This window comes from Equus caballus, chromosome 2 (assembly GCF_041296265.1).
Source record: "Equus caballus isolate H_3958 breed thoroughbred chromosome 2, TB-T2T, whole genome shotgun sequence".
Lineage (NCBI taxonomy): Eukaryota > Metazoa > Chordata > Mammalia > Perissodactyla > Equidae > Equus > Equus caballus.
Window position 1 is genome coordinate 61,491,614 of NC_091685.1, and position 26,441 is coordinate 61,518,054.

Consider the following 26,441-nt stretch of genomic DNA (forward strand, 5'->3'; position numbering starts at 1 on the left):
GGAAGTTGGCAGGGTCTGAAAAGGGGAAGTAAGGGCTCAGCTTATTTGATTTATTTTAGCAACCATACCATACCCAGATGATAATAAGAAACAAAAAGTTAAGAAAACATTTTAATGTAATTTTAATATAATTAAACTTTCAGTTTAACGTAATTTAGAAACTGAGGCCTTGTTTCCCAGTTCAGAGACTCCTATGTCCACATTGGAGGATGGAGGAGTGCAGCCTCTAGCAGACCTCGGTCCAGGGCAGGTGGTGCTAGCTAGCCCCGTCTGGGATTGCTGAGCGCTGGGCTCTGGCCGTCTGCCTGCAGTGCTGGGCGTCTTCTCCCTTCTGTGCTGCAGGTTTCTCATTTGAAGATGCAGAGCTGGAGTATGCTATCAGAGTCCACTGCTGCTCTAAAACTCTGTGGCTCAGTGCCTGAGGGCCCTCTGTTGTCTTTCTGACTTTGACCCTGTATGTGTATTGAGGGGTGAGCACTAAGATGGGACTATATCAGCCTATTCCTTCCAGAACCTTCTGGGTGTGAGTCTTAACTGTGCCGGCATTGTGGTTCCCAGCGTGCCTTTTGCATTCAAACTGTGGCCCTTTAGTCCTTGAAAGCCTGAGCTGCCAGAAGGGAATTTCCGGTGCATTTGAGTGCTAATGAGCAAGGATGAGAAATCCAAGCTTGCTTCTAGGTTGTGAAGGCTCTCTCCATCTCATTGGAACTTCATAACAACATTGGGAGGTGGCCTGGGCAGGAATTTTTGTACTTTTTTTTACTTCGCAGCTGAGTAAACTGAAGCTCAGAGCTCGTGAAGAGTGGAATTGGGCTTTGATCCTCGGGCATCGGACTTCAGGCCACCAGTATCCACATTAATATCTGACTTACCTTCATGCTTTGAGATTATTTTAATATGGGAAACGCTGTGACCATCTCCTTCCTGGTATCTCTTTGGGTTTAGTTCCTCAACAAACCTGGTAGAAATCAAAGTCGGACACCCAGCAGAGTTAGGGATAATACAGAGGCAAGCATTCCCCACCGACCAAGAAGAAAACCAGTATAAGGCTGTATTGAGCGTTTGTGCTCTGGGATCAGTATCCTGTCCTGGATCAAATCCAGCTCTATGATGCACTAGCATGTGATACTGGGCGGGTTACTTACCATCTCTAGGTCTCCTTTTCCCATCTGCAAGGGGAGGATTGTCATAGTGACTCATCTCACAGGGTGATGATGCTGCTTAACTGAGAGAATGCCTGTAAAGATGTATCGTATAACAATGTTACCTCCTGTTATCATGGAGAAAGAGTGAAGGTTTAACTTTGTGCTGGTTAGAAAAGCAGAGCAAACATACCTGCTAACTTAGCTCAAGGGTTTTCTGCTAAGGATTGCTTTTCTACTTCAGGTGGGTTCTTCTGGTCCCTGGAGGCAAGTGTGGGACGCTGCCAACTCTGCTGCTCCATTTCCTCCTCTGTAAAATGGAGAGATTCATTCATTCAACAAACTTTTACTAGGTGATACTTCAGGCCTTTGTGCTGGAGACCAGAAATGGTCCCAGCCTTCAGTTAGCTCCTTCACTAGCAGGGGAGGGTCACACGAGCAGGAAGTCACAATGGGAAATGGTCAGTGTTGTGGAAGAGGAGCAAGCCAACCAAGGTTAGAACTCAGAGGGAGACGCCCCTGTTTACAGACATGCACCCCCACCCCACCCCGTCTCAGAGGGTCAGGCTGTGTAAGAGAAGTGAACCTGTCTCTACAAATGTGAGCTGTTGAAAATTATCTTCCTATCAATGGCAGGAGCAGTAGCCTCTCCTCTTATTGATCCCCATGTGCCTGCCCACCCAGAGACCTGCAGGTCCTAACTCTAAGACAAGGAGGTGTTTAGGTAAGTGAAGATGTGAGATAAAATGTAAATGAGAACCAGTTTCACATGCCTGCTTGACCCAACACAACTGCGTGCGGTCTTCCCCAAGAGAGCGTTACACATGCTGTCCGGTTCTGTGCCATTCTGCAGGGCGGCATCATCAACCCCATTCTGCAGAGAGGGAAATGAAGACACAGCCAGGACCAGAATACTCTGGGCAATTTTGACTCATCAAAAGAACTTAGACATTGGTCTATTTAGTAGGGTCTTGTCATGGAAGAGGAACTGAAATGTGGAAATTGAACATCTTGCCCCACATCATCCAGCCTGTGAGAAATAGAACCCATAGTTCCAGATTCCTGGCCATCTCTCTTTCCACTAGAGTCTTAATACAGGGGTGTCACTAGAACGGGCTCCCTCAAACTGCGTTTTGTCCACGTGCTGCCACTGCCACCTCCCGTATTTGAATGGTGACATGCAGGCAGTGCCTGATGACCTCACCTGGTGGACATCCTTCTCCATCCTCCTCCCACCCCAACCCTGTAACTCAGATGCAGAAATATTCAGAACATTTGTGGCTACTGAGGGGTGTTAAGCCCTGGGAACCCAAACCTGAGACAAGACTTCCTATGCCCTGTGGGTCAAGAAGAATGGCTTGAGCATAATGAGAAGCACATGGTCACAGGGCCTGTGAGGACCTCCCCAACCTGGGGATGAATCCTTAGTGTTAAACTAAAGTACAGCCTAGCAGCATTGAACCCAGGGAGTGGCACATGGGTTGGGCTGTGAATATCCTAAAATCTCACCGAAATCTCTGGTGGTCATGGCTCTCTAGAGAAACAGAACCTACACACACACACACACACACACACACACACACACACACACACAAGATTGTACGGAATTGGCTCACAGTTGTGGGCAATGGCAAGTCTGAAATCTGCAGGAGACAGGGAAGAGCTGACGTTGCAGCTCGAGTCAGAAGGCTGTCTGGAGGCGGGATTCCTTCCCTGTTGGTGCCCTCACTTGAATGGCAGACACTTTGCGAGGTTGGGAATTCAGTTGCTGTAATTTAGCTGCTTGCGGGAGGGGACTCTGGGCTCAGTTTTGAGGCAGTTTGGCTCTGAGGCTACAGGAAATAAGGAGCTCCTTCAGGGCAGACACAAACTTTCGGGTCATTTATGTGGAGCTTGAGCTGGGAATTTGAATCCCTGAACCCATCCTTTTCTTTCCCTACTTTGTCCAACGTTAATTAGGAACAACTAGCCAATGTTGCTCTACTCAGTTTGACAAAAATGTGCTAAGGCATCAAATACAGTCACCCGGAACTCTGCCTCTTTAAGCGTTTGATCAGGAGTGTCCAGTGGGGGTATTGCGCGTAGACAGTCGGCGCCCTCTTTACTAATGGGAAAGAGTCATTGGTGCTGTTTAATTCCGATTAGAAAGACTGTTACAGAAACCCCAGGACCAATTCAGGAAACTTGAAGATTCTGTTCCTCTAGAACAACCCTCAGTACCGAAATCTGACGCGAGGATCCATGGATAGACCCCAGGCTGATGGCTTCTGGCATGGGCTCTGAGAGGAGAGGGAGAGTGGTGTGTGTATGTGCGTGTGCTCCCCCAGTCGGCTTTTCCCTGTGCTTTTGCGGCTGTGGTTTGAAGTATATATACATGATTTTGCATTGTTTCTACTCAGGATTTGTCCTCCTGCTTCTCGTTCATGGGAAATGACTAACCATCAGAGCCGGGAGCTGTCAAACATGTGGAAAGCTCAGCCTTCCATTTCTTCTTCCTGAGTGCACTCAGGCCCCAGGCCCATGGTGAATAAACCCCACCCCAAGGCCCCTGCAGTCCCCACCACCCGAGGGAACCTGCCAAAGGCTGGCCCGGGTCACATCCTTCAGTTTAGACTTTCCCTGGAGAAGAAAATCCTAAAGGGCCAACTGCTGCCAAGAAAGCGTCAGCAGTGTGTTTGGAGGAGTGTGCAAAGGCCAATTAAGCCTATTTCGTGGTTTATTATTATTAGTGGTAATTGTTTCTGGCATGCAGTTCAGCAGTGTCTGTGGCCTGAATGCCATCCAGAAGCTCATGCATGGCTCCCTCGGGTGCAGTGTTTATCAAATGGAGAGAGGTGCCCTGGGGAGGCCAGGCCTTGGTGCCGGCAGCAGAGCCCCCACCTGTGGACCCACACTCCCCTGGAGGTGGAAGCTGTCTACAGGACAGCTTAACTCCTGCCCTGCCTTTGGGGGCTGAAGAAAAGAAAGAAACCAGAAGACAGCAAGGACATCTGAATCCCTTGGAAGCTGAACAGGGCAAAGCAGAGTTGAGCTGTGAGATGCGAGATGCCCCCTCCTTCTCCAGGTGCTCCTGTGTCAGCTTGGCCCCGGCTCAGGAGTCCTGGCTCAGCCTTGGTCTGAGGAGGCAAGTCTGATCAGCAGTGGCCTTGAAGCTCCGACCCACTTCTGGGTTTTCAGAGGCTGAAGGCCGAGTTCATCCCTTGTGGTGAGATGCAGGTTCCTGTGCACACGGGGAGCAGGACCTAGCTCCTGAGTCCCAGGTTCCCCATCCCAGTCTGTGTTGTATTTCACGGGAGATAAGGCTGTGGTCACGGGCACTCACACTTGTGCGATTCAGGACATGTTCCAGGAACCGGCCCTCTTTGTACTCAAGTTTCTGGAGGCAGGACTGAAGAGCAGAGTCAGGGGGAGGATGAGCAGTAACAAGTGACAGGAAAATCAGGAAACGATGCTTCCCCGGATTTTCAAAGACCGACAAGCATCCCTTTTCCTCAGAGCAGTTCTGCTCTCTTGAACTTTTTCATGTCGACAAAACCAGGAAACCTTCAGGGTTATGGGTCCTTTGTTTTCCTAGTGACTTGCACAAACCTCACCTTTGTGCCCAGACAATAACCAGCAGGACCTCCAGAGCTGGCTGGGTTGGAGAGCTGTGCTCAACTCAGCCAGTTCCCTCTGATGCTCAAACCAGCAGCCTGGAGCCAGAGTTCCTGTGAGAGCCCAGGGCCCAGCGCTGGCTCCTGCTCAGCCATGTGCGTTTCATAAACAGCCTCCCTAGCAGCCAAGGCCTTCTTATTACGCAGTGTTTTTCCACTTTGGGATGAGCTGAGTGGTTTGTGCAGCTGCCCAGCGGGCTCCTGGGGACCAAATCCTGCCTGGGAACCTTTGAGTAGGTCAGGAACCCAGGGGACCTTCCAGGCCATTCTGAACATTGGCCCTTTTTTCCCTGGGGGATTCCTTCTGGGTGAGGCTTCCCCTGGGTTCTGGAACCCTCCCTCCTACTGGGGATTGTTACTGATTTCCTCAAGTGAGCTGCCTGCTGTGGCCCCTGACACTCCCTGGCTGAACAGCAACTCCTTTGTGAAATTCCTGAGGCTGGAGGGGACAGGCAGAGGAGCCAGCTCTCAAAGCAGCGACTGCAGCAAAGAGGGTGTTGTGGTATATTATCAAGAGATAAGCCCTCAAAAAAGGCTGTGGAGAGGAAAGGAGACATTCCTGACTGAGAAGGGTTTGGCCCTGAGGGCCCTGTGTTTGGAGAAAAGGGAACACTTGGCAAGACCCCTGTAGGGTAGGGGGTTAGCCCTGCGATGGGAGGAGGTGAGGAGAGGTGAATTCCTGGTGGTTGAAGGCTGGCCTGAGATTCATTTCCGGCTCTGATGCCTTTAACTAATGAAATAGTACACCCTTTAATCAATTTAACACATATTTATTGAGTGCCTACCGTGTGCAGGCAGATTCATTTTTTTCAGGGTATCTCCATCAAATGGAGAATCAAAAAATTCAAAACTGGGTGATTATTGGATTATTGGCGTGGAGGACGGGATTGAGTTTTGGGCACTGGTAAAGAAAAGATGGGCTTTGATGTGAACCCGGATAATGAAGGGCATCGGATGCTTCAGTGAGAGCTTTGTGCCTATCGTCGAAGGCAGAAGGGGTCCTTGGGGGCATTCTATGCAAGAGAATGGCATGGGAAGGCTGCGTTTTAGGAAGATCTCTCTGGAAGTGTCACGGAGAATGAATCCAGGGTTGGGAAAGCAAAAATAAATCTAAACTCTGTTGGTGAGTCTCTGCTGGGATGAGCTGGGGAGAAATGCCGGAGTCCTGATTTAAGGGAAGGTATGTGGAGAGGAAAGGAAAGGATGTATTTAAGGTGTTTAAAGCACTGGATTCGATGGGTAGAAATGATTCCCAGTGTTCTGGCTTGCATGCGAATGGACAGAAAAGAGGACATGATTGTAGCATCAGGGAATTGACATTCTTTCTTGACAATGTATTAAGTTAGACTAGGCTTCTGGAAACTCTGAGATCTCAGCAGTGTAACTGTGCAGAGTCCTTTATTTCTCACTCTTACAAAGTCTGCTATGAGTCTGACCCTCAAGGGCAGCTCCCTTCAGGTGGTAACTCAGGGATCCAGACTGTCTCTTGGGGGGATTTGGAGGGCTGTGTTTTGTTGTTAGTGCCGTGGGGTCAATTCCGACTCCTAGCGGCCCTGTGGATGGCAGAGCAGAACCCTGCCCGGTCCTCCTGCACCATCTTCTCACCTCCCAGCACTATATCAGACAATGCTTCGCTGCTATTCATAGAGTTTTCATGGCCAATTTTTTGGGAGGTGGGTGGCCAAGTCCTTCTTCCTAGTCTGTCTTAGTCTGGAAGCTCTGCTGAACCCTGTCCAGCATGGGTGACCCTACTGGTACTTAAAATCCCAGTGGCATAGCTTTCAGCATCACAGTAACATGCAGCCACCACAATATGACAACCAATAGATGAGTAGTGTGGTTCTCTGACCAGGAGACGATCCTGGGCTGCAGTGGTGAGAGCACCGAATCTTAACCACTAGACCACCAGGGCTGGCGGAGCACTGTGTACTTGCTCCCAGATGCTTCAGTCTGCTGATAACGCATCTAATTTCCCCTCTCAGCCCCGTAGCCAGAGCCAGATGCTGCCGGGGGACTGGGGCATGCTGGGACAGTAGGCAGAGTGTTTGGTGAACAGCAAGGTTAAGTTTGAGGTGCAATGGATCACCCCAAAATCAGTCTAGATGCCACTTGGGATGGGGTGCTTGAAGGCAGTCTGAGCTGGAGATTGGGAAAGGTTTGGGAATCTGCAGGAAAGGAGGTAGAATCTTTGGGATCACATAGGGAGAATGTGTTGAGTTAGAGGAGCAGGGGCCAAAGGTGAAATCTTAGGGAGCGCCTGTTAGATCGGTGACTTTGGCTGCCTGAGGTGTTTGACCTCCGCGAACGTCGGTTTCCTCACCTGTGAGCTGGGCTGGTGTCCTCTTTGAAGGGATGTTGGGAGCACTTGGCGTGCTGCTGGCCAGGGTGTGACTCCAGCAGCAGTGGTTTCCTGCCTCCCCCCTTCTACCGTATCCAGCTTTGTTGTTGTGTTTCTCAGGAACTGTAGTGTATGGTGAGCCCATCACCGCCAGCCTGGGGACTGATGGCTCCCACTACTGGAGCAAGAACTGGGCCAAGGCTGCTGCTTTCGTCACCTCCCCACCCCTGAGCCCCGACCCCACCACTCCGGACTTTCTGAACTCCTTGCTGTCCTGGTGAGTCTTGGCGACTTGTTCTCACTTTCCATTCTCAGTCGTTGCTCAGACCAGAGCGACCTGACGGGGTACACCGTCGTGGGCGAAAGCAGGCTTGCAGAGACACCCTTGTTCTCCACACTGGGATTGCTAAACGGGAACAGGAGATTATCACTCTGATGCTGTTCTGGGGGGAATTCCAGACGAAAACCTGGGCCATCTTGAAAGGCACCCAGAGGGGATGCATGGAGTATCAAGGATTCCACTGTGGGGCAGTGTCACCCGTCAGATACCTCACACGGTAGAGTTAGATACACAGCATTAAAAAGAAGCTTTGGTATCATTTCATGTCTTCCCAAATTTCCTATGTCCTGAGGGGAGGATAGGCTATTGCAAAGACTTTCAGTGGCCTGGCACATTAAAAAAGTATGTTCGAGGGTGATTTGAAGTCGAAGATTCGTTAAAAGCCAGTCTTCTGTTTTCCTTCCAGTGGAGATCTCCAGGTCACGGGCAGCGCCCATTGTACTTTCAACACTGCCCAGAAGGCTGTGGGGAAGGACAACTTCACCCTGATCCCTGAAGGCACCAATGGCACCGAGGAGCGGATGTCCGTCATCTGGGATAAGGCTGTGGTAAGGAGCAGTGGTCTCGCTCATGTGCTGGCCTCAGCTGTCCCCTGCCTCCTCAGCTGAGGGCCGTGGTCTCATTTAGGCCTTGAAATGGCAGTTGAGAAAATTCTAGAAGCTCGTACTTGAGTGACAATATTTGTTAAGTTTGGAAATCCAAGCCCACTCCCTTATAGGTCATTTCCTCTTAAATATTATATATGTATTTCTTATCATTATCATCTGTGGATCAGTGAAGACAGTCTTTAAAATATGACTTTTTTGATCACTCAGGAAAAAGCTTCCTTAGCAACCTGGTGACTTTCTCACTTAACCTTCTGCTCTTGGAAAAAGACTCAATTTCCTCAAAACTGTCATTTAGGGCCCTCTGGGCCTGGCACTTCTGCACACCGCAGGCTTCTGGCAGGCTAGCTGTGAACATACACCGACATGTAGGGGATCTTTGTGTGTTTTCATTTTCAGTGTTTTAAAACATAATAACAGAACAGGTTTTCTGTTTCTTAATGGATCTTTTAGATTATATAAACAATATGTTCTTATTCCAAAAAGAATAAGGAAGTAAATAAAAATCACTCATAGCACCATCTTTCAGATAGAACTACAATTAACATTTTGGCAAATGTCTTTCCATTTTTCGCCAGTGCAAGAGTGCCCATGTGTGTATGATGTGTGAGTGTGTAAATAACATCGGCATCATACAAACATTGTGGCCTGTTTTTAAAAACAATATATCATGAAGAGTCTCCACATTCCCATATAAAATTGAAAAACTTGGTTTTTAATAGCAGACTATTCAGTCTTAGTGCTGAACTGTAATTCATTTGAAATTCTTCAGTTGAAGATTTGTGTTGTTTCTGATTTTTTTACTGGGTTGAACATCCTTGTAAACACATCATTGGATGCATCTTTAATTATGCTTGTAGAAGAAATTTCCAGAAGTGGTCTTGCTGAGTCAAAGGGTCTATATTTTTAAGGCTTTTGTAATATATATTGTCAAGTTTCCTTCTGGAAAGATGGTACCAATTTATATGCTGCCAGCAGTGTATATGACTTTCCCCAGTTTCTTCTACCAGGTTCAATTTGGTATTATCATCAAAAAAGCCAAAAGTATTGCTGATTTCATTAGTGAATTTTGTATCTCGTTGTTTTATGTTTAATTTCTTCTATTGCTGATTAGAGTGAATATTTTTTCATACACTTGTTGGCCATTTGTATTTTCCTCTTTCTCTTAGTACCGGCTTATTTCCTTTGCCCATTTTTCTACTGGCTTTAGAGCGGGTTTCCTAACCCAGAGATACGCGCTCATTTCCTCAAATTCTGTGCTTAAAGGGAAGTGGAACACAAGTGGTGGAGACGAGAAAGTGCAGGGATGGACGTGAGGAGGCAGCATGGGCATCTGTGGCTTGCCACAGAAAGCTTGGACTGGGTTGAGTAGACCGGAAGCCTAAGCCTGCGCCTGAATTTTTGACAAGGGCGACCATTCAAGTCAAATGATATTTCCTGAGGAGACACTGTAGCTCCTTCAAATCTTTTTCTAACTTTTCTCTTTGAGATAATGATAGAGTCAGGGGAAGTTGCAAATAGAGGCCTGAGGGGTCCTGTGTACCCTTCACCCGTTTCCCCCATGGTCACATCTTACATAATTATCATGTGATATCAAAACCTGGAGGTTGACAATGGTGCAATGTGTGCGTATAGTTCTATGTCATTTTGTCACACAGATTCATGTAACCACCACTGCAGTCGAGATACAGATCTCCTCTGTCACCACAAAGACCCCCTCATGCTGCCCCTTCATAGTCACAAGCACCCCTAACTCCTGGAGGAATCTTCTCCATCTCTTTAACTTTTTTATTTGGAGAATGTTATAATATAAATGAAATCATACAGTATGTGACCTTTTCAGATTGGCTTTTTCACTCAGCATGATGCCCTTAACATCCATCTAGTTGTTGTATCAGAAGTTTATTCCTTTTTATCTCTAAGTAGTGTTCTGTCCTTCAGCTTTTTAACCTGCGTTTGGTGTGCTTGTGTGTGTGTGTTATGCTCTCAGGTCACTGGGAAGATGGACGAGAACCAGTTTGTGGCCGTGACCAGCACCAATGCAGCCAAAGTCTTCAACCTTTACCCCCGGAAAGGCCGCATTGCTGTGGGATCCGATGCTGACCTGGTCATCTGGGACCCCGACAGCATTAAAACCATCTCTGCCAAGACCCACAACAGCGTAAGGCCTGCTAACCATGCGGACACAATCCAAACTAATGACAGTCACAGAAAGAGACAGAGGCGAGGAGAATCCCCAGGATTTATGAAGAGAACTCACTGTGATAGGAATGAACTTTTCCCCAGGGTCTGTTATAGCTTGCAATGTGCTGAGAAAAAGGTAGCTATTTCTTTTTCTTTAGTGAGGTCAGTTTGGAATACCGTGGCCTCTGTATAGATAGATAGAGGTCTCTATCTATAGACCTTCCAAGTCTCCAAAGTCATACCTGGACAGCAGAAGCTTCTAGAAGTCAGGCACCATTCCATGTTAATGGTTTCATCCACCACCTCTCATGGCTGCACTTGGTACAAGCAATCTAAATAAAACCTTCAAATGTCCACTCCTGAGATGCCCACTGGGCACTCTTGTTATTTTAAGCCGCTATTTTCTCATGTCAGTGTTGCTGTAAGAAACCTAAATGACAGATGCTCTTATTGTCCTAAAAGAACGAATTGACTTTGACTTTTCCCCAAATAGAAGAAATGCCCCCAGCAGCCGGTTCTGATCATGATTTTAGAATCTGCAGTTTTGAGGTATCTCTTGCCTCTCGGTCTAGACTGCAGAGCTTGGGGATGTCCCGTCTCATTAATGGGACCCTGGGCAAGGGACTTCGTCACATCCCAGACTCCTCAGCTGAGGATGAGGGGTTTTAGACGAGGTCTCTGAGTCCTGTGATTCTGTGAGGTCCATGGGCATTAGGCAGAAGTGTTAGATACCAGTGGTTCTTCATATAAGAAATTGTGTGTGTTGGGCTGACCCAGTGGCTTAGTGGTTAAGTTCGCATGCTCTGCTTCAGTGGCCCAGCGTTACAGGTTTGGATCCTAGGCATGGACCCAGCACTGTTCATCAAGCCATGCTTTGGCAGCATCCCACATAAAAAAAAGACAGAGGAAGACTGGACAGATGTTAGTTCAGTGACAGTCTTCCTCAAGCAAAAAAAGAGGAAGATTGGCAACAGATGGTAGCTCAGGGCCAGTCTTCCTCTCTCACACACACACAGACACACACACACAAATTGTGTGTGTATGTGTATATGTTTGCGTGTATATGTATAAACAAATAAAATATTGTAGAAACATGGACAAAGGGAGAGCTTTGGAAAAGAAATGGGCATAGGACAGAAGTATTTTATGCCAGAAACTCATGAATTTTGAAGTGAATTCTTAATGACTGAAGAGAATATTCTAGAAAAAGTTCTAAATTGAATGATGGCTCAGTAGGAGTCTAATTCTAGACTGCCCATCCTAGATAGCCTCAGCCAGCAAGTTCTGACACCTCCCCAGAGCGCCATGACAGAGCAGGGGTGGGCTCTGGCGTCCCCCCAGGGCAGCCCTGAGCCCTTGGCCGGATCCCACTCTCTCCCCTTAGGGCAGAGGTACTTGGGCTGCGGGGCTCCCCTCGAGCTTCTGCTGGCATCTGTGGGTGCCTTCTGGGAAGGCTGCCCAGTGCTCAGCATTGATAGTTGACTTTTTTCCTCCTTCCCCACTGGCTGGCTTAGCTTTGCAGCATAGCCTTACAGCCACACTGATTTGTAATTTAGATCACAACTTCTTGGGGGTCCAGAATGGCTTCTTTATGGGCAGGGGTCCTAGAGTCCTGCCTAGTGAACCTACCTCTTCATAAGCGTTTAACATTACGGTCCCATTTACTCTTTCATTTGGCCTTCTCAATAAAGGGATGGTGTTATTATCCCAATTGGGAAGATAAATAAACAGAGGTTAGAGAGCTTAAGTGACCAGTCTAACGTTACATAGCTATTTTGCGGTAGAGCCAGAATTAGAACCCAAAATTGTGCAGGGCTCTTCCCTGCCAGACTGTGTGTGCAGCCTCTTGGTCAGGCTTAGATGGAGAAAATGCTTCCCCTCCCGTGCAGAGTCCCATCCCCAGAGGTAAGATGAAGGGCGAACTGGACTCTGTTTGAGCTGCAGATGACCCTGCCAGGGAGCTGGCATTTGGAGCTCTTAATATGGCAGAGAGAGGATGTGAAGGAGAGATGATTTGAGAAGACAGATTCTGCCTCTAGACATTCCACCTGGAACCTTTCCAGAGCAATAGCACTGCCCTACCCTTACCTCCAGGCAACCCATGTGGGAAACGTTGACTTCCAGAAGTGCCTCTTTTCCGTCCTTCTCTGTTTGAAGGAGCCACCATTAAACATGCCTGTGCAGCATTCATCATCCGGAGAATACAAATAGGAGGCTTTCCACGTGTAATATAGTGTTTCCTACCACGGGCTAATTAGCTTTAATTTGGAGCGTTTAGCTAACTGTTATTGACAACCCTGTTGCTAAGCCTCTGCGTGGATTTCCAGGCATCCAGCCAGATGAGTAATTTTAGGGAGCCTTGTGGATGTAGGTTAAAATGTCTACACCTGGTGAGCCAGGAAGCGTCGCTGCCTCCTGGTTTGACACAGGGTAGGTTCCAAACACCCTGATCTGCGACCTGACTGTTGCACTTATTAATGTTGTCACTTAGAGTCATGAACTGGTTCTTCCACTTTTCAAAAACTGGGAGATGGCCCACAGCTCTGCTGGGTGCTTGTCATCAGTCATTTACAGGCAACAAATTCAATATGTGCATCTTATGATGTCTGACGCTAAAGAGCTTGCAGACTTGTTGAGAAAGTGCAATAAAAACACAGTGAACAAATGAATGTTTTCTTAAATGCCTGCTGTGTGCTGAGTAGCGTGCCAGATGCTTGTGTTCATTTTATTTTGTGTGGTCCTGGCATTAGTCCTGTGAAGTGGGCCTTATTCCCTTCTAATGAGGAAGCTGAGACTCGGGAGTGTTAAGGACTTGAGTAAAGTCACACAACTGTCCAGTCGCAGACCTGAGATGTGAACCCAAGGCAAATGGCACCATGTCCGGGGTTGCCTCTGTTACTCCAGTAGGGCACAAGAAGAGCTTCTTAGAGTATAGACCATTAACTGTGTAATGACATGGAAAAGATACACTTGATGCAGCCCTGAAAGGACGGTGCCCACCCTTTCAAAGGTCGTTTCAGAGCCGACAGGATTCTCGTGGTGATCTGCACATGCAGGATGCTTTTTTTCCGTGTTGTCCTCTTCACATAAGCCTTGCGAGGGAGACGGATGAAATTAACTAAACCTCAAACATTTTATCGAAGGCGTGTCTCTTAGGTTACCACAGTCCTTTCATTTCGGGACTTCAGTTTAACCACATCGCTAACAGATTGGAAAACCAAGCAAGCCAGAGGGAAAGGTTACTCATGCATGGTCCATTTCGAGATTAAATTTAGAACTCGGTCAGAGAAGGCCTTTGGATTTTAATCTGATTGGAGCTTGAGTTTGTGAGAACCAAGTCACTGTTAATACAAGGAATTATTCTCTCTATATTTGTGTAGCATTTGCAAACTCTCAGACTTTTCCGTACAGTTTTTCTGTTCAATTATTCCCCCCCCCCCCAAATTTTTGAGAAGTAGGAAAAGACTATTCCACATTCTAGACAGGGAAATTAAGATGTAGCGATGAAGCGCCCGCTGGGGCGCCCAGTTGGGACAGGACCTCCTCCCTGGGCCTTTCTCGTGGGTGCATGATATCGCAGTGGGTGCTTCCAGGCTGATGAGACCTGGCCGGGCTGGCAGGGCCTGTTCTAAAGCGCACTGTGCTCCCTTCCACTAGTCTCTCGAGTACAACATCTTTGAAGGCATGGAGTGCCGCGGCTCTCCACTGGTGGTCATCAGCCAGGGGAAGATTGTCCTGGAAGACGGCACCCTTCATGTCACTGAAGGCTCTGGGCGCTACGTCCCCCGGAAGCCCTTCCCTGATTTTGTTTACAAGCGTATCAAGGCAAGGAGCAGGGTGAGTAGCTCTGATCTTAGGAATTGTTTTTATCATGGATTAAGTTCAGTTCCATAAACACTAAGCACTTTGAGTCAGAATATTGAGGTGAGTATGGAGGATTCAGGAATAAGGGAAGCATGGTCTTTTTATTCCTGGAGTTCAGAATACCCGCGGGGGAGTCAGGCCTGTCCATAACCAGCCAGAATGAAGTGAAACTGCAGTATGTCCTGTGTTGAGGAGTGTGCAGAGAGGTTCAGAGGAGAGAACCACTCCTGTGGAGTCATGGGGGAAAGTGTCAAGGGGAGAGAGCATTTTGAGTTGGGTTTTGAAGTTTAAGTAGGAGTTTGACAAGTCAGAGAAGGGAGACAAGGGAATTCGGTAGAGAGAATGTCATGAGCATGGAAAATGTACAGTGTATTCAGGGCATGGTGAACAGTACCTGTCCTGAGGAGAGCCCTCCATCCTCACATCTCACAGCCTGTCCCAATCTCTCTTCCTTCCCCATCAGGAGGGTTGCTGGGGAGGCGTGCTCTGTGAATGCGCCTGAGTCTAGGGGCTCTTGTGTTTTGCAGCTGGCAGAGCTGAGAGGGGTCCCTCGCGGCCTGTATGACGGACCTGTGTGCGAGGTGTCTGTGACACCCAAGACAGTCACTCCAGCCTCCTCCGCTAAGACATCTCCTGCCAAGCAGCAGGCCCCACCTGTCCGGAACCTGCACCAGTCTGGATTCAGCTTGTCTGGTAAGGTTATGATTTGGTTGGGCCCACTTCTGCAGGGCCATGCTCGGTGGCGCTGGTGAGTCTAGAATCACTTTTGTAGAAGCAGCAGAAGCAGAGACGAATGGGACTCCCATTCTTCCCAAAGTGGGAAATACTAACACCACCGGAGATGTAATTCACGGCAAATGGCCAGCTGGGTTTCAGAATCTCAACATGGGTTGACATCACGTATAATGTCATGTTGCAGACACTGTGTAATACCTGGTGTATTAGGAGACAGTTTTTCAATGTGTTACGTCCATCATAAACAGGAGGTTGTGGTATTTCAAGACTCCTTTCCCCCCCCACCCAGGCAGTGTAATGTGGTAGTTCAGCTCGTGGAGTCTGGACTTTGAACAGCTTAACTTTGTAGCCCAGATGCTGGCTGTGCCTCACTCTCCTCGTCTGTGGAATGGGTATAACAGTAGCTACCTCATGGGCTGCTTGTGAGGATTACACGAGTTCCTAGAAACGCCAAGTGCCTAGAATAGAGCCGTGTGATCATTTTAGATATTTGCTTGGATAAAATTCGTAATGTCAGGGAGGGGAGAGGAAACGGTCCAGACTTTAGAGCTCCCCTACCTGCAAGTTCCTTCCATTTAGCCCATGACTGAAAACCTTCCACTTTCCCCGCTCCCTGTGCCAGATACACATCCAGATTTTTATGGCGTGTTCAAGAAACAGTTAAGCAGATAGATGTTTTTTTCTTGTCACATATACTGGTTTTGAGAAAGTTACCATATATGCCGTAAAGGGATTACCACAAAATTTAAAAGTAACGAACCTTAGTTTTGTCATAAAGTAAAGTGAATAATACAAATGTCTGTGCTGTCTTATCTCACCAGGCCGTTCAGATATAAGGAGGCATCCTTAGTCCTGCTCACACAGTGGATCTGGGCTCTTGGGGAACAGAATGCCAGACAGGGCTGCACCTTCCAAGAAGCCACACTCACTTTGACTAATGAGAATAGGGACAGGATGTGGTCCGAGTCAGTCCAGAGCCTGAAGTGCAGTGTTGTTCTATACGTGGTTGTGCTTTTTCACGTACTGGATCCGACCAGCATCTGTGAGGATTGCTCTATGCAGTCTGTGATTCTTTGGCTACTTGAGGCCTGTCCCTTTCTTTGTTTAAGCTTTCAGTGAGGTTTTGAGAGAAGGACGAAGAATGGGCCTGGTCCTTTTCCCCTCAGCCGAGCTGTGTCATTCGGGTTTAGAGCAGGAATTCTTGTGGCCGCGTCTGTGACCCTCGCCCCTCTCTCCTCTCCAGGTGCCCAGATCGACGACAACATCCCCCGCCGCACCACCCAGCGCATCGTGGCTCCCCCTGGTGGCCGTGCCAACATCACCAGCCTGGGCTAGACTGCCGGCCGCAGCCCACCTGGGCATGGGGGATGGGACACCTGAGGACATTCTGAGACTTCCTTCCTTTTTTTTTTTTTTTAAGAGCCTGTGATAGTTACTGTGGGGCAGCCAGTTCACGGGGGGGGCACCCTCTCGGGCCCTGCACTCCGTCCCTCACCCGGAGTCACTGATTTTGCTCACCTATTTCCCTACACATCTACAAATATCACACCCAGGTCTATTCACCAACCCCACACATGGAACTGCATCCAACACTCAGACATGCGAAACAAAGCAAATCACAACGAGGGTGTTTCTCATCGCCAGCCTCTGTTGTACTTGTTATCATCTTCCTTTTCATGGTGGGGAAGATAAAGTGAATTGCCCAGAGCTGCCTTTTTCTTTTTAAATTTTTAAAAAAGTTTTCTTTGTGGGGCTGGGGAAGGGTGGGTGGGGGACTGGGGAGAGGTTTTTTTTTTAATACTAAATTGGAAAGCCTAATTCAATATTAATACAAGGGGTTTGAACTGGACATCCTAATGATGCAATTATGTAACCACCAAGCTGATTCAGGCTGGTTGGCAAACTCATCATGTGCCTCCTGAGAGGCTCCAAAATGTCCACATCATCGTTCCGTAGTCTTCTGGGTCAACTGTTGATAACAAGGGCAGGTTTTCTTTTTGGCCTAGATTTTGCTGCAGATTAAATCTTTTGAGGACTCTCTTCTCCTCTCTTCTTTTCTGCTCTCTCTCTCTAGCTTCTTCATTCATGAATATTTTCACATGTCTGTCTCTTTCTTTGTGCCTCCTGCAGCCCTTGTCTCTGAGACGGTGTTTTTCTCTCCTTCCCATGTTGACTTCTCAGCTATCCGGGTCTACCATTTTACTGCGGCCCTAAGAACCTGCCTGGAAGCATGTGAACTTTGGCATCGCGACTGCGGGGACAACGCTGTCCTAGTCCATGTAAGCCTGGTGCTACCCACCCGCCACCACGAGGACATGTGTTTGAGTTGCAGACGCTTCCCAGGTTCAGGGAAGGGCCGAGTTACTCACCCACACCCTCACACGTGGGCCCAGAGTAGGACCTCAGACCGTGCTGAGATGTTAAAGAAGGCTGAGGCTACAGGACGTGAGAGTTTTTTCCTCCATGCAATGCTGACTGGCTAAAGGCATGATCAGATCTGTAAATTGAGCCCCAAACCCAAGTGACCCAACCAGCTTCAAGCCAGCCACCAGCTCAGAGATATTGAGCTAGTGGGAGTCTGGCCCTGAGGCCCTGCCAGTGCCCAGCTAGGTATCTTTGGGGATTCCAGAACACACTAGGGCTTCTCACTTCGGGGAAAAATTCTTTTTTCGATCCAATCATTTCCAAAGACATCATGCAATATAGGCAGGCCTTCTAAACTCAGAAAATCCTGGGGAAGTTTGACTTAAAGTCCATTTTACTTTGCAAGAGGAAAAATCTACTTAATGAGTGATACACACGTTGGAGCTATTGTGGGGAGAAAACCTTACAAACCAGACGTGTGGCCCCTTGGATGCCGCAGGTTATCCTGTATCTACATCCCCGCCTCTCCTGTCTCAGAGACCCTCCCACAGCTGCCTTTCTGCCCGTCCCTGCCTTTGCTGATCTGTGTTGCGTTTCCTTCCAGACGTGTTTACAACTTCTAAGCAATGTCACGTTCGCAGGCTTTGATTAAACCAAATCTGCTTTTGTAAAGTGTAACCTAAAAACGTAGGTCAGCCCGTCACTATACTCTTCTCTCCACACGTTCTGCCTTTGGGGTTATGGTTGGGGTTATTTTTTGTTGTTGTTGTTGTTTATTTGTTATTTTAAAAGTAAATTGCACTTTTAAAAAATAATTGGTTAACTTAATATATTTGCTTTTTTTTTTTTCTCACCTGCACTTCAAGGAAATTTGAACAAGTTGGAAAAAAAAATTTTTTGTTTCAATTCTAAGAAACACTTGCAGCTCCTCAGGATTCACTTGAGTCTTCCTGTTTTTCCTGTACTGGTCATGGTCATTTCGGTTTTTGGATTGTTCTCTTAACACAACTTAAAAGCTGAAGATTTCCGCAGGCTGTGTAAGCATGTTTCCCTGTGGGCTTGCTCTGTGTGTCTGTTCAATGAATGTCATATGTAAATGCTAAAATAAATTGACAGTGTCTCAGAACTGAGTAACTGCAGTGACTTGATGCTCTCAAACAGCGTAGGATTCAATAATAGATGGTTTTTAATCCTTGGAATTGTGATTGTGACCCATGAGTGGAGGAACTTTCAGTGCAAAAGCTGATAATGTGTGTAGCCAGAAGAGTACCTTTTTTTTGTAACCACTGTCTTAATGGCAAAATAATTATGGTAAAAAAACAAGTCTCGTGTTTATTCCTTAAAAACTCTGTGTTATATTACCATGGAACGCCTAATAAAGCAAAATGTGGTTGTTTCAGGGTGTGTCTGTGTTGAGATGTTCAAGGAGGGAGCTGCCTGGCCCGCCCTCCAGCGGGACTTCCCTTCCTGGAGCTTTAGCTGGCGTCTTGGGCCTCGTCTTGGTGACTCCACCCATTTAAGAGATTTCGCTGCATGCTGTTCTGTCCCTGTCGCTGAGGTCCAGTTCTAAGCAGAGCTCTGCATGGCAGAGCTGAGTGTCAGAAATCCATGGACTCCATCCTAGAGAGGCCACGCCAGCCTCCACTATCAAGCTGCAAACATGAGTTGGAAGTTGGAGTGGGTGGGACCGTATAGGTTAGTGTGAGGACCTCTCTGGGTTCCTGCATCCTTGCAGCTTGTTGACCCTGGAGAACCTGCAAACTACAGGGGGCCTGAAGATAAGAGACTGAGGTGTGTTGACCTGCATCCAGAGCTCAGTGAGGGAGCTGTTACGACACCAGAACATAAAGCACATGTTCTTCCATCCCCACACAAGTGCCAAGAAGGCCCACAGGAGCGAGGGCCACGCCAGCCCCAGCAGACTGGGAGCTTGGTTCCCACAGTCATCTTGTTAACCTGCACCAGTGCCACTGGTTCTGAAAACACTGAGTGAGGATGGTCTGCACTTGGGGCTCCTGGGCCCAACCAGCAGATGATGGTCTTTTTCACTTCCTTTCTCTTTTTGTTTTCTGCCAGCCCTGTCCAAACAAGATCTGAGGTGATTTACAAAAACATACGCTATACCAAGCTTTTATAAACAGTGTTTGATGAAGGAAGATAAGAGTAGGGAAAATAAGATAAGGCCTGGGAGGAAGCTGTGCGTGTTCCAGCAGCAAATACGAGAAAGGGAAACGTGGCCAGAAGCCACGAGACATGTCGAGGGACTGGAAGATAAAGTAGTCCTTCAGAAGGAACACAGATTCCTGGTCCTCAGCCCTGAGGACGAGTTCTGGATCCCCCAGTAACCAGCGTGGTGGGTCCAGGGCTGGCTCTTATCCTGCCTTCACTATGCCAGTGGCGGAGCACTGTGATCCAGGAAAAACGAATCCGTCCAGGAGAGGGGGCAGAAAGGCTCCCTCTGACATCTGTGGGACCTGCAACAAGAGTTAAAATGGAAATCCCAGGCCCACAGCCCATCTTCCTATTCCCACCCTGGCTTCCTCCCACCCCGAGGCAGGCCTCATGCTCAGGCCTGTGGACGCTTCAGTCCACGTGTCCGAGCCCTGCCACAATCCCTAGCAAGCAGCCACCCCGAGGGCTGTCCACCTTAACTGTGAGTCTGCCCCCGACAGACGCAGCGGAGGGCCATCTAGGCTCTGGGAGTAGACTTGGGTCCATCTGAGAGGGGAGTTGCAGAAGGACGGCCAGAGAGCAGGTGCTCTAAAGAGGGAGTCCCATGGGTGCCACATGGCTAGACAATGGGGTGGGTCTATAACTCTTTGGTGATGTAATTTAACTCAAAGACATATTTTAGAGCCTCTGGAAAAAGTAAGTGGAATACATATCCTCAGGAAGTGTTTTGTATTGCCGTGAGTTGAAAATTATATTCTCTGACAGGTTTCTGTAGCACACATTCTGTAAGAAAGGGCAGATCTATTCCTTTCCCATCAACTGAGATGGGGTAAGTTTTCATGTGCTGCTGCTTAGGTGTGTATTTTTCAGAAAACTGTTTAACTTCCTGGGGCCTTGTTTACCCTCTCTGCAAGATAGAGATGATGTTATCCACTTGACCTAACTCCCAGCTTAGAACGAAACCAGAAGGGGCGAGCCACAAATCAGATATGGTGTAGACTAGAGGATTGCCAAGGAGCGATGGGAAGCTGTTGGAGACAGTGTCCTGTGTCTCCTTCTAAAGTAGAATGAGATTAGCAGATGAAGACTGACGACCACACAGGTCTTTACAGGTCTTTAGTTGACTGCAGAGATCATAGAATGTGAGACATCAGAGACGGTGTCGATTGTTAAACAAAACAGTCTGTTGGTCAGAGTCACATTGCTAATAGCTGACATTTATTCCTATGTGACAGGCACTGCTCCAAGGGCATTCCACACATCAACTCAGTTCATGTTTGCAGCAACCCAGAAGAAGGCACCATTATTTTTCTATCTTGCAGATGAGATGGAAGCACAGAGACTTCAGCAACTTGCTCAGCACCAGGCTTTGAACCTCTTCCATCCGGGGCCAGTGGCCATGGTTTGATCACTGTTATTCCACTATCTCGTATGATAGGAAGGATGTGGGATAAGGAGAGAGGGAAAGTGCCAGAGAGTCAGACTGTGAGGGTGGTTAGGCAGACTCATGGAGGACAATCATGAACAAATGAGAGCCTTGCAGAAAAGAGTACAATGATCTCATGAAGCCAACAAACCTGGAGATAGATGAGCTCCAGGGGAGAAGGCATAAGCGGTCTATAAAACACACAGAAGGCAGGAGGGAAGTGGTTTAGAGGAGGGCAAAAAGTGTAAAGGAGAACAATAATAACTGGAATGCATTAAGTTTAACATATAAAACTTGGGGAAATTGTGTTGCTTTGGTGAAAAATTACAAGTATATGTGTACACACAAATGTACATATATACCATTAATTTTTATAAGGATCTCGAAAGAGTGAATAACGTCTATTGAAAATGCTTTGAAAAGGAGCAAAAGGGCGGGTAAATATGTCATCACTTCATGAGGATTTGATGTCAGGAGAGGGTTGGTGAGGGCAGGGAGAGGGCAGGCAGGGCCGCCCTTGGCAGTGAGGGGTGTGGCCTCTGCTTGGGGCTTGGGGCTCCCAGGGCTGGACATAAGGTGAGGAGCAGACGGAAGTCCCACTGGGAGGGTTGAAGACCAAATGCTACGCCATATAAAGTTTTAAGGTTCAAATAACTTATTACACTGAGATTATTTATGTGATTAGCTTTGGCAACTAAGCCTCATCCCCAACAGTCACACAAACAGTCCTCATCCTCATAAACTTCATCCCTCAACACAATCATCCGGCACCCTGGTGTGTGTGATGGGGATGGGGTGGAGGTCAGAGAGAAGTGGCCCAGACTCCTTCAATGATGACCTTGCCTGGGACTGGCTGTTTTCAGCTCTATCTTGGGCCTCTGGTAACACTGGGGACGCTTGATAGGACCCAAGTGTGGACCCCTCACTAAAGTCTTTGCTGTTACAGCACTGTAAGATCAATCCCTCCTCAGAGAAGACCGGAAGGTCGGTGGACTTTATGTTGAGGCTTTCTGTTTTCTTTTTAAAGATTGGCACCTGAGCTAACAACTGTTGCCAATCTTCTTTTTTTATTGCTTTTCTCCCCAAATCCCCCCAGTACATAGTTGTATACTTTAGCTGTGGGTCTTTCTAGTTGCGCTGTGTGGTATGTTGCCTCAGTGTGGCCTGGCCAGTGGAGCCATGTCCGTGCCCAGGATCCGAACTGGCGAAACCCTGAGCCACGGAGGCTGAGAGCGAACTTAACCACTCGGCCATGGGGCCGGCCCCTGAGGCTTTCCGTTTCTGATGGCTATTTCCCTTGATTGTTCCTATCACTCCAAAGGTTGGCCGTTTTTATCCCTCGGCAGTTCAAGAGGCCTCTGAGGGCACAAGAAGCTATTGCAAGAGGTCAACTTACTCTTGATGTTGTGCTCCCTCTGCTGGAGACACACATCTGTTATCTTTTACTACGTATTTAAGCCATAGGTGAATGTAGTTCAGGACTGTTTGTCTCTCAAGAGAACGAGGAGGGGAAGGGCTGGCCGTCTGCTGGGATGGACTGTGGCTGACCTTCCCAGATGTGGGGAGGTGGGCTCCCCACTTTATTATCCACTGTCTGACCAGCTCTCCTGTCCACTTGCTCCCACTACAGCCACTTTTTGATGTCAGACACCATCAGTGTTGTGACTTGGTTGGCCACTGGCTATTAGCCTCCCCCTAGCATCCCACCAGTACCCCATGGCAGGCACTTTAACTCTGGATAACGCCCCCTCCCTGCCCCCATAGCAGTCCTGCCAGCCAGCAGCCCCTGCATGGCTCTGTCTTGATCCAGAGCACCAACCCAAAGGACAGGGACAACTCCGTCATGGTGAAGGAAGGACCTCGGACTATTGCTGTATTGCTCCCTGGCAATCCACGCCATGTGCCAGATCATGCGGAATGAGACTTCACAGCCCATCCCAAACTTCTTGGCCTCCCTCCAGACCATGGCTGCATTCTAAGAGGCCCAAGTGCTAGTGTGTAACAGGGGACTGTGCAAATCCAGTCCATCACACCTTGTCTTCCTTTTTTTTCTCAGTTGTCGCCCACATGTTGTCATTCTGGGCACTATCCTTTATCCTCTATCCTCTGTCCATTTCTGTGCTCCTTCCCCTTGACCGAACCTCCCATTCCCAAACTCTGTGTGTGCTTCATGATCAACAGACTCACTCGTGTGATTCAGTAAACTCTCATCTTCACTGCACATTCTCCTCCACACTTTTGCCTTAAAAGAAAACCTAGTGGCCTTTTCTAAAGACAGAATTTCATCCTCGGTCTTCTCAAGAGGAGGTTCCTCTGCCTCTCACTGCCCACATTCTTCATGGTGGGAGGGGGCTGATGTGTGCTCAAGCCTCAATACTTCTTCCATCCCTCGCCATTTGGCTATGCTGCTCTCACACCCTGCTCACTGCTGTTAGCTACTGATTCTGAGACACTTCCTCTCATTCACTGAAGACTTCGGTATCAAACCATGGCATAGTTTTCTCTCCCCCACAACTCCTGTCATCAAGAGGAGGTACTTCAGCATCCATGCAGATGACTCATCCAGTATCCTAGACTTTCTGTCTGTGTTTCGTTCTCCATTCTACCTTAGCTATCTACTCCCTGGGCCATTTCATTTCCCCAAATGCTCTACTTGTTGAAATCACCAACACAACATCCCCACTCTGACCAATCCTCTGGTCCTTTTGATTTCCTTGTTCAAATACTTCCAATGTTCCTGTTCTTTGGCAGCACCAAGCCTTCCTGTCCACATTCCTCCTGTCTTCTCCTTCCGCTGGCTTCCTCCTGTCTCCCTCCCTATCCTACTTAGATTCCATGGTACATCATTTAATTCATCTTCTTGCCAACACCCTGTCCCTTGACCTTTGTCCTTTCATTGTATCCTCTCTGTCAAACTGTAGTCCTAGATGAGCCCAACCATCCTCCTCTCTAGCTTGGGGATGAACCACAGAGTTCTGCCAGAGAAAATTGCACAACTAGGCGAGTTGCTATCATGAGAAAATCATGACAGTAACTCCAACTGTACACTGAGCACTGAACACTTTCCAGGAATCCTGTTTTTTTAATTCACAGATATAGAAAGTCCTAGTTCTATATCCCAAATCTCTGTGCCTCTTTTCCCCATGTCCCCCTCAGGAGATGTTCTTGCCTCCCACTTCAAGACGAGAAAGATGTAAACCATCATGCAGAAACAGCTCTCTACCAGATGAATGGAACTGTCTGCAGCTGCACCCACTCACCCTCTCCTCTTCTCCAATCCCATGTTTTATCTACGTCAGTCCCTCTACCTGTGGCAGCTGCTTCCAGCTTCTCAGAAAACTTTCTGATCTATATCTTCGATCTCTCTCTCTCTACTGGCTGATTTTATCAATACTGAAACATGTTCAAATATCTTTTCTTTTAAAAGCCCGCTCTTAACTCTACGCTTCCGTTCTGGTACCACTCTATTTTCCCTCCCATCTTCAGAGCCAATTTTCTTGGATCAGGCATCCAGATTCACTGGATCCATGTTTCCACCTCCCATTTACTCTTTAACCTATTCAAATCCTGAATAGACCACAAAATGACCTCCCTGGTAAATCCAAGGGAGGCTTTTCCATCTTTATCTTACCTGACCTCTTATGGGCACTTGGTGCAGTTGACTCCTCCCTTCTTTCTTTGATGATCATGTCCTCATCTTATTTTCTGCCTATCTCTCCTGCCACTGTTCAGTATTCTTTGCCAGCCCTTTCTTCTCTAGTTGACCCGGTATTTAGAATCCTTCAAGTCTCTGTCATACCAGCCCTTTTTATTTCACTGCACTCAACATTCTCTCCCTAGGCAATCTCCTCTACTCTTAAGGTTCACTTTCTATCTATGGGATAAAGATTCCTAAGAGGTCATTATGTGATAATGACTTCTTTTCCAGGTCAAACCCATATATCTGACCGTTACTCAAAACTCACCTGCACAGTTTATGGTCACCTCAAACACATGTAAAACATGTAGCTCTTTGCCTTCTTTCCCTCACAGATCTGTTTCAACTTCAGTGTTTCATAAAATAGAAACCACACACCATTTAGTTGTTTCAAACCAAGGATCTGCTGGTCATCTTCAATTCCTACTTATCCTTCACTCATTCTGCGCAAACTGTCTGCAAGATCTGTTAATTCTGCCTCTTCAGTGTCTCTCGAATCTATAGTCTTATCTCTATTCCGACTCTTATCCTCCCCCCTGCTCCCTTACCTTTAGTCCCAACTACCATTACTACTCTCCTCCGTGACTAAAGAACCTCTTAAGTGGTTTTATTGCATCCATTTTTGTTGTTTGTTTTGTTTGTGTTGATTGAAGTATAGAGACAAAAAATAGCACAGGTTTTAGGTGTAAAATTCATTGAATTTTCCAAATGTATATACCCATGTCAACAAAGCCCCAATTAAGATAGAGAATATTTCTCTCACCCAGAAAGTCGCCTTGTATGCCTGTCCAGTCAATCTCTGCCACAATAATCCAGCTGCAGCCTGGGGCAACCAGTCTTCTGATTTCTAGCACCCTAGTTTTGCTTTGCTCTTGTGGAATTTCATTACCCTCGAATCATAAAGCATGTACTCTTTTGTGTCCAGCTTCTTTTGCTCGGTGTAATGTTTATGAAAGTCAGTAAAACTTTCTTTTGTATTGGTGAGAAACATTTCACTCTATGAATATATCACAATTTGTCCATTAACCAGTGGGTGGATGTTTGGACTGTTTCCAGTTTCTGGCTATTGTGAATAAACCTGCTGTGCGTTTTTGTGCAGCTCATATTTTTTAGGTAGAGATACTTAGGAGTGGAATTGTTGGGTCATGATGTAGGTGTATGTTCACTTTTCTAAGGAATTGCCAAAATATTTTCCAGAGCAGTTGTACCATCAGTGCAATCACTGGCTATGTATGAGAATTCCAGTGGCTCTATAGCCTCGCCAACACTTGAAATGATCAGACTTTCACATTTCACCATTCTAGAGGTGAAATTGAGCACGTTTTCATGCATTTATTATTCATGTATTTCTTTCTTTTTTTGTGAAATGGCTGTTCAAGTCTTTTGCCCATTTTTATTGGACTCCTTGGGACTTATTTTTCTTTATATTCTTCATCTTATCACAAGATCTGGCTCACAATAGGTACTCAAAATCTGGATTTAGTGGAGCTAAATGCCATCTCATTCAAAGACCAGACATAGATGTTCCCTTGGCTACATTTTAATGGAATTGCCAAGACCTAGGCTTTGATGCTGGAGAAGAGCAATGGAGAAAGAAAGTGAACATGAGTCTACTAAAATTTCCTTTGTATCTTTTCTCATAGCCTTTTCCTCTGACTTACTTTACATTTTCAACTGGTTTTTCCCAACCAGGAGCGGCTGCTTACCTTGGAAAGCAGAACATACAGGAAAGTGTTTGGATGGAACCATAGAATCAATTGAACAATTAATCAGGTACAGACGCAGTACTGAGGTCAGCTAGTACATGCGTAGACTTAACAGGAACCATTTGGGTTGTAAAAAATGGTTTCTCCTCCCTAGGCCTTGCATGCTAATTTGAACTTTGTATTTCTTAGGTTTTATTTCATTAAATTCTTTATGT

The 26,441-nt window shown here is 47.2% G+C and overlaps 1 protein-coding gene across 2 annotated transcripts in view; it reads left to right on the forward strand.

Moving 5' to 3' along the window:
• The window catches only part of DPYSL2 (dihydropyrimidinase like 2), a 127,268-nt gene extending 108,644 nt beyond the window's left edge, over positions 1-18,624 (forward strand). For both annotated transcript variants that reach the window (XM_001494490.7, XM_003364471.5), the window contains exons 9-14: positions 7,254-7,410; positions 7,880-8,021; positions 10,069-10,239; positions 13,920-14,099; positions 14,654-14,819; positions 16,105-18,624. In XM_001494490.7, coding sequence (XP_001494540.1) covers positions 7,254-7,410; positions 7,880-8,021; positions 10,069-10,239; positions 13,920-14,099; positions 14,654-14,819; positions 16,105-16,196 — 908 coding nt within the window. In that variant the 3' untranslated portion in view covers positions 16,197-18,624. The remainder of the gene's footprint in view (positions 1-7,253; positions 7,411-7,879; positions 8,022-10,068; positions 10,240-13,919; positions 14,100-14,653; positions 14,820-16,104) is intronic.
• The last annotated feature ends 7,817 nt before the right edge of the window (positions 18,625-26,441 follow it).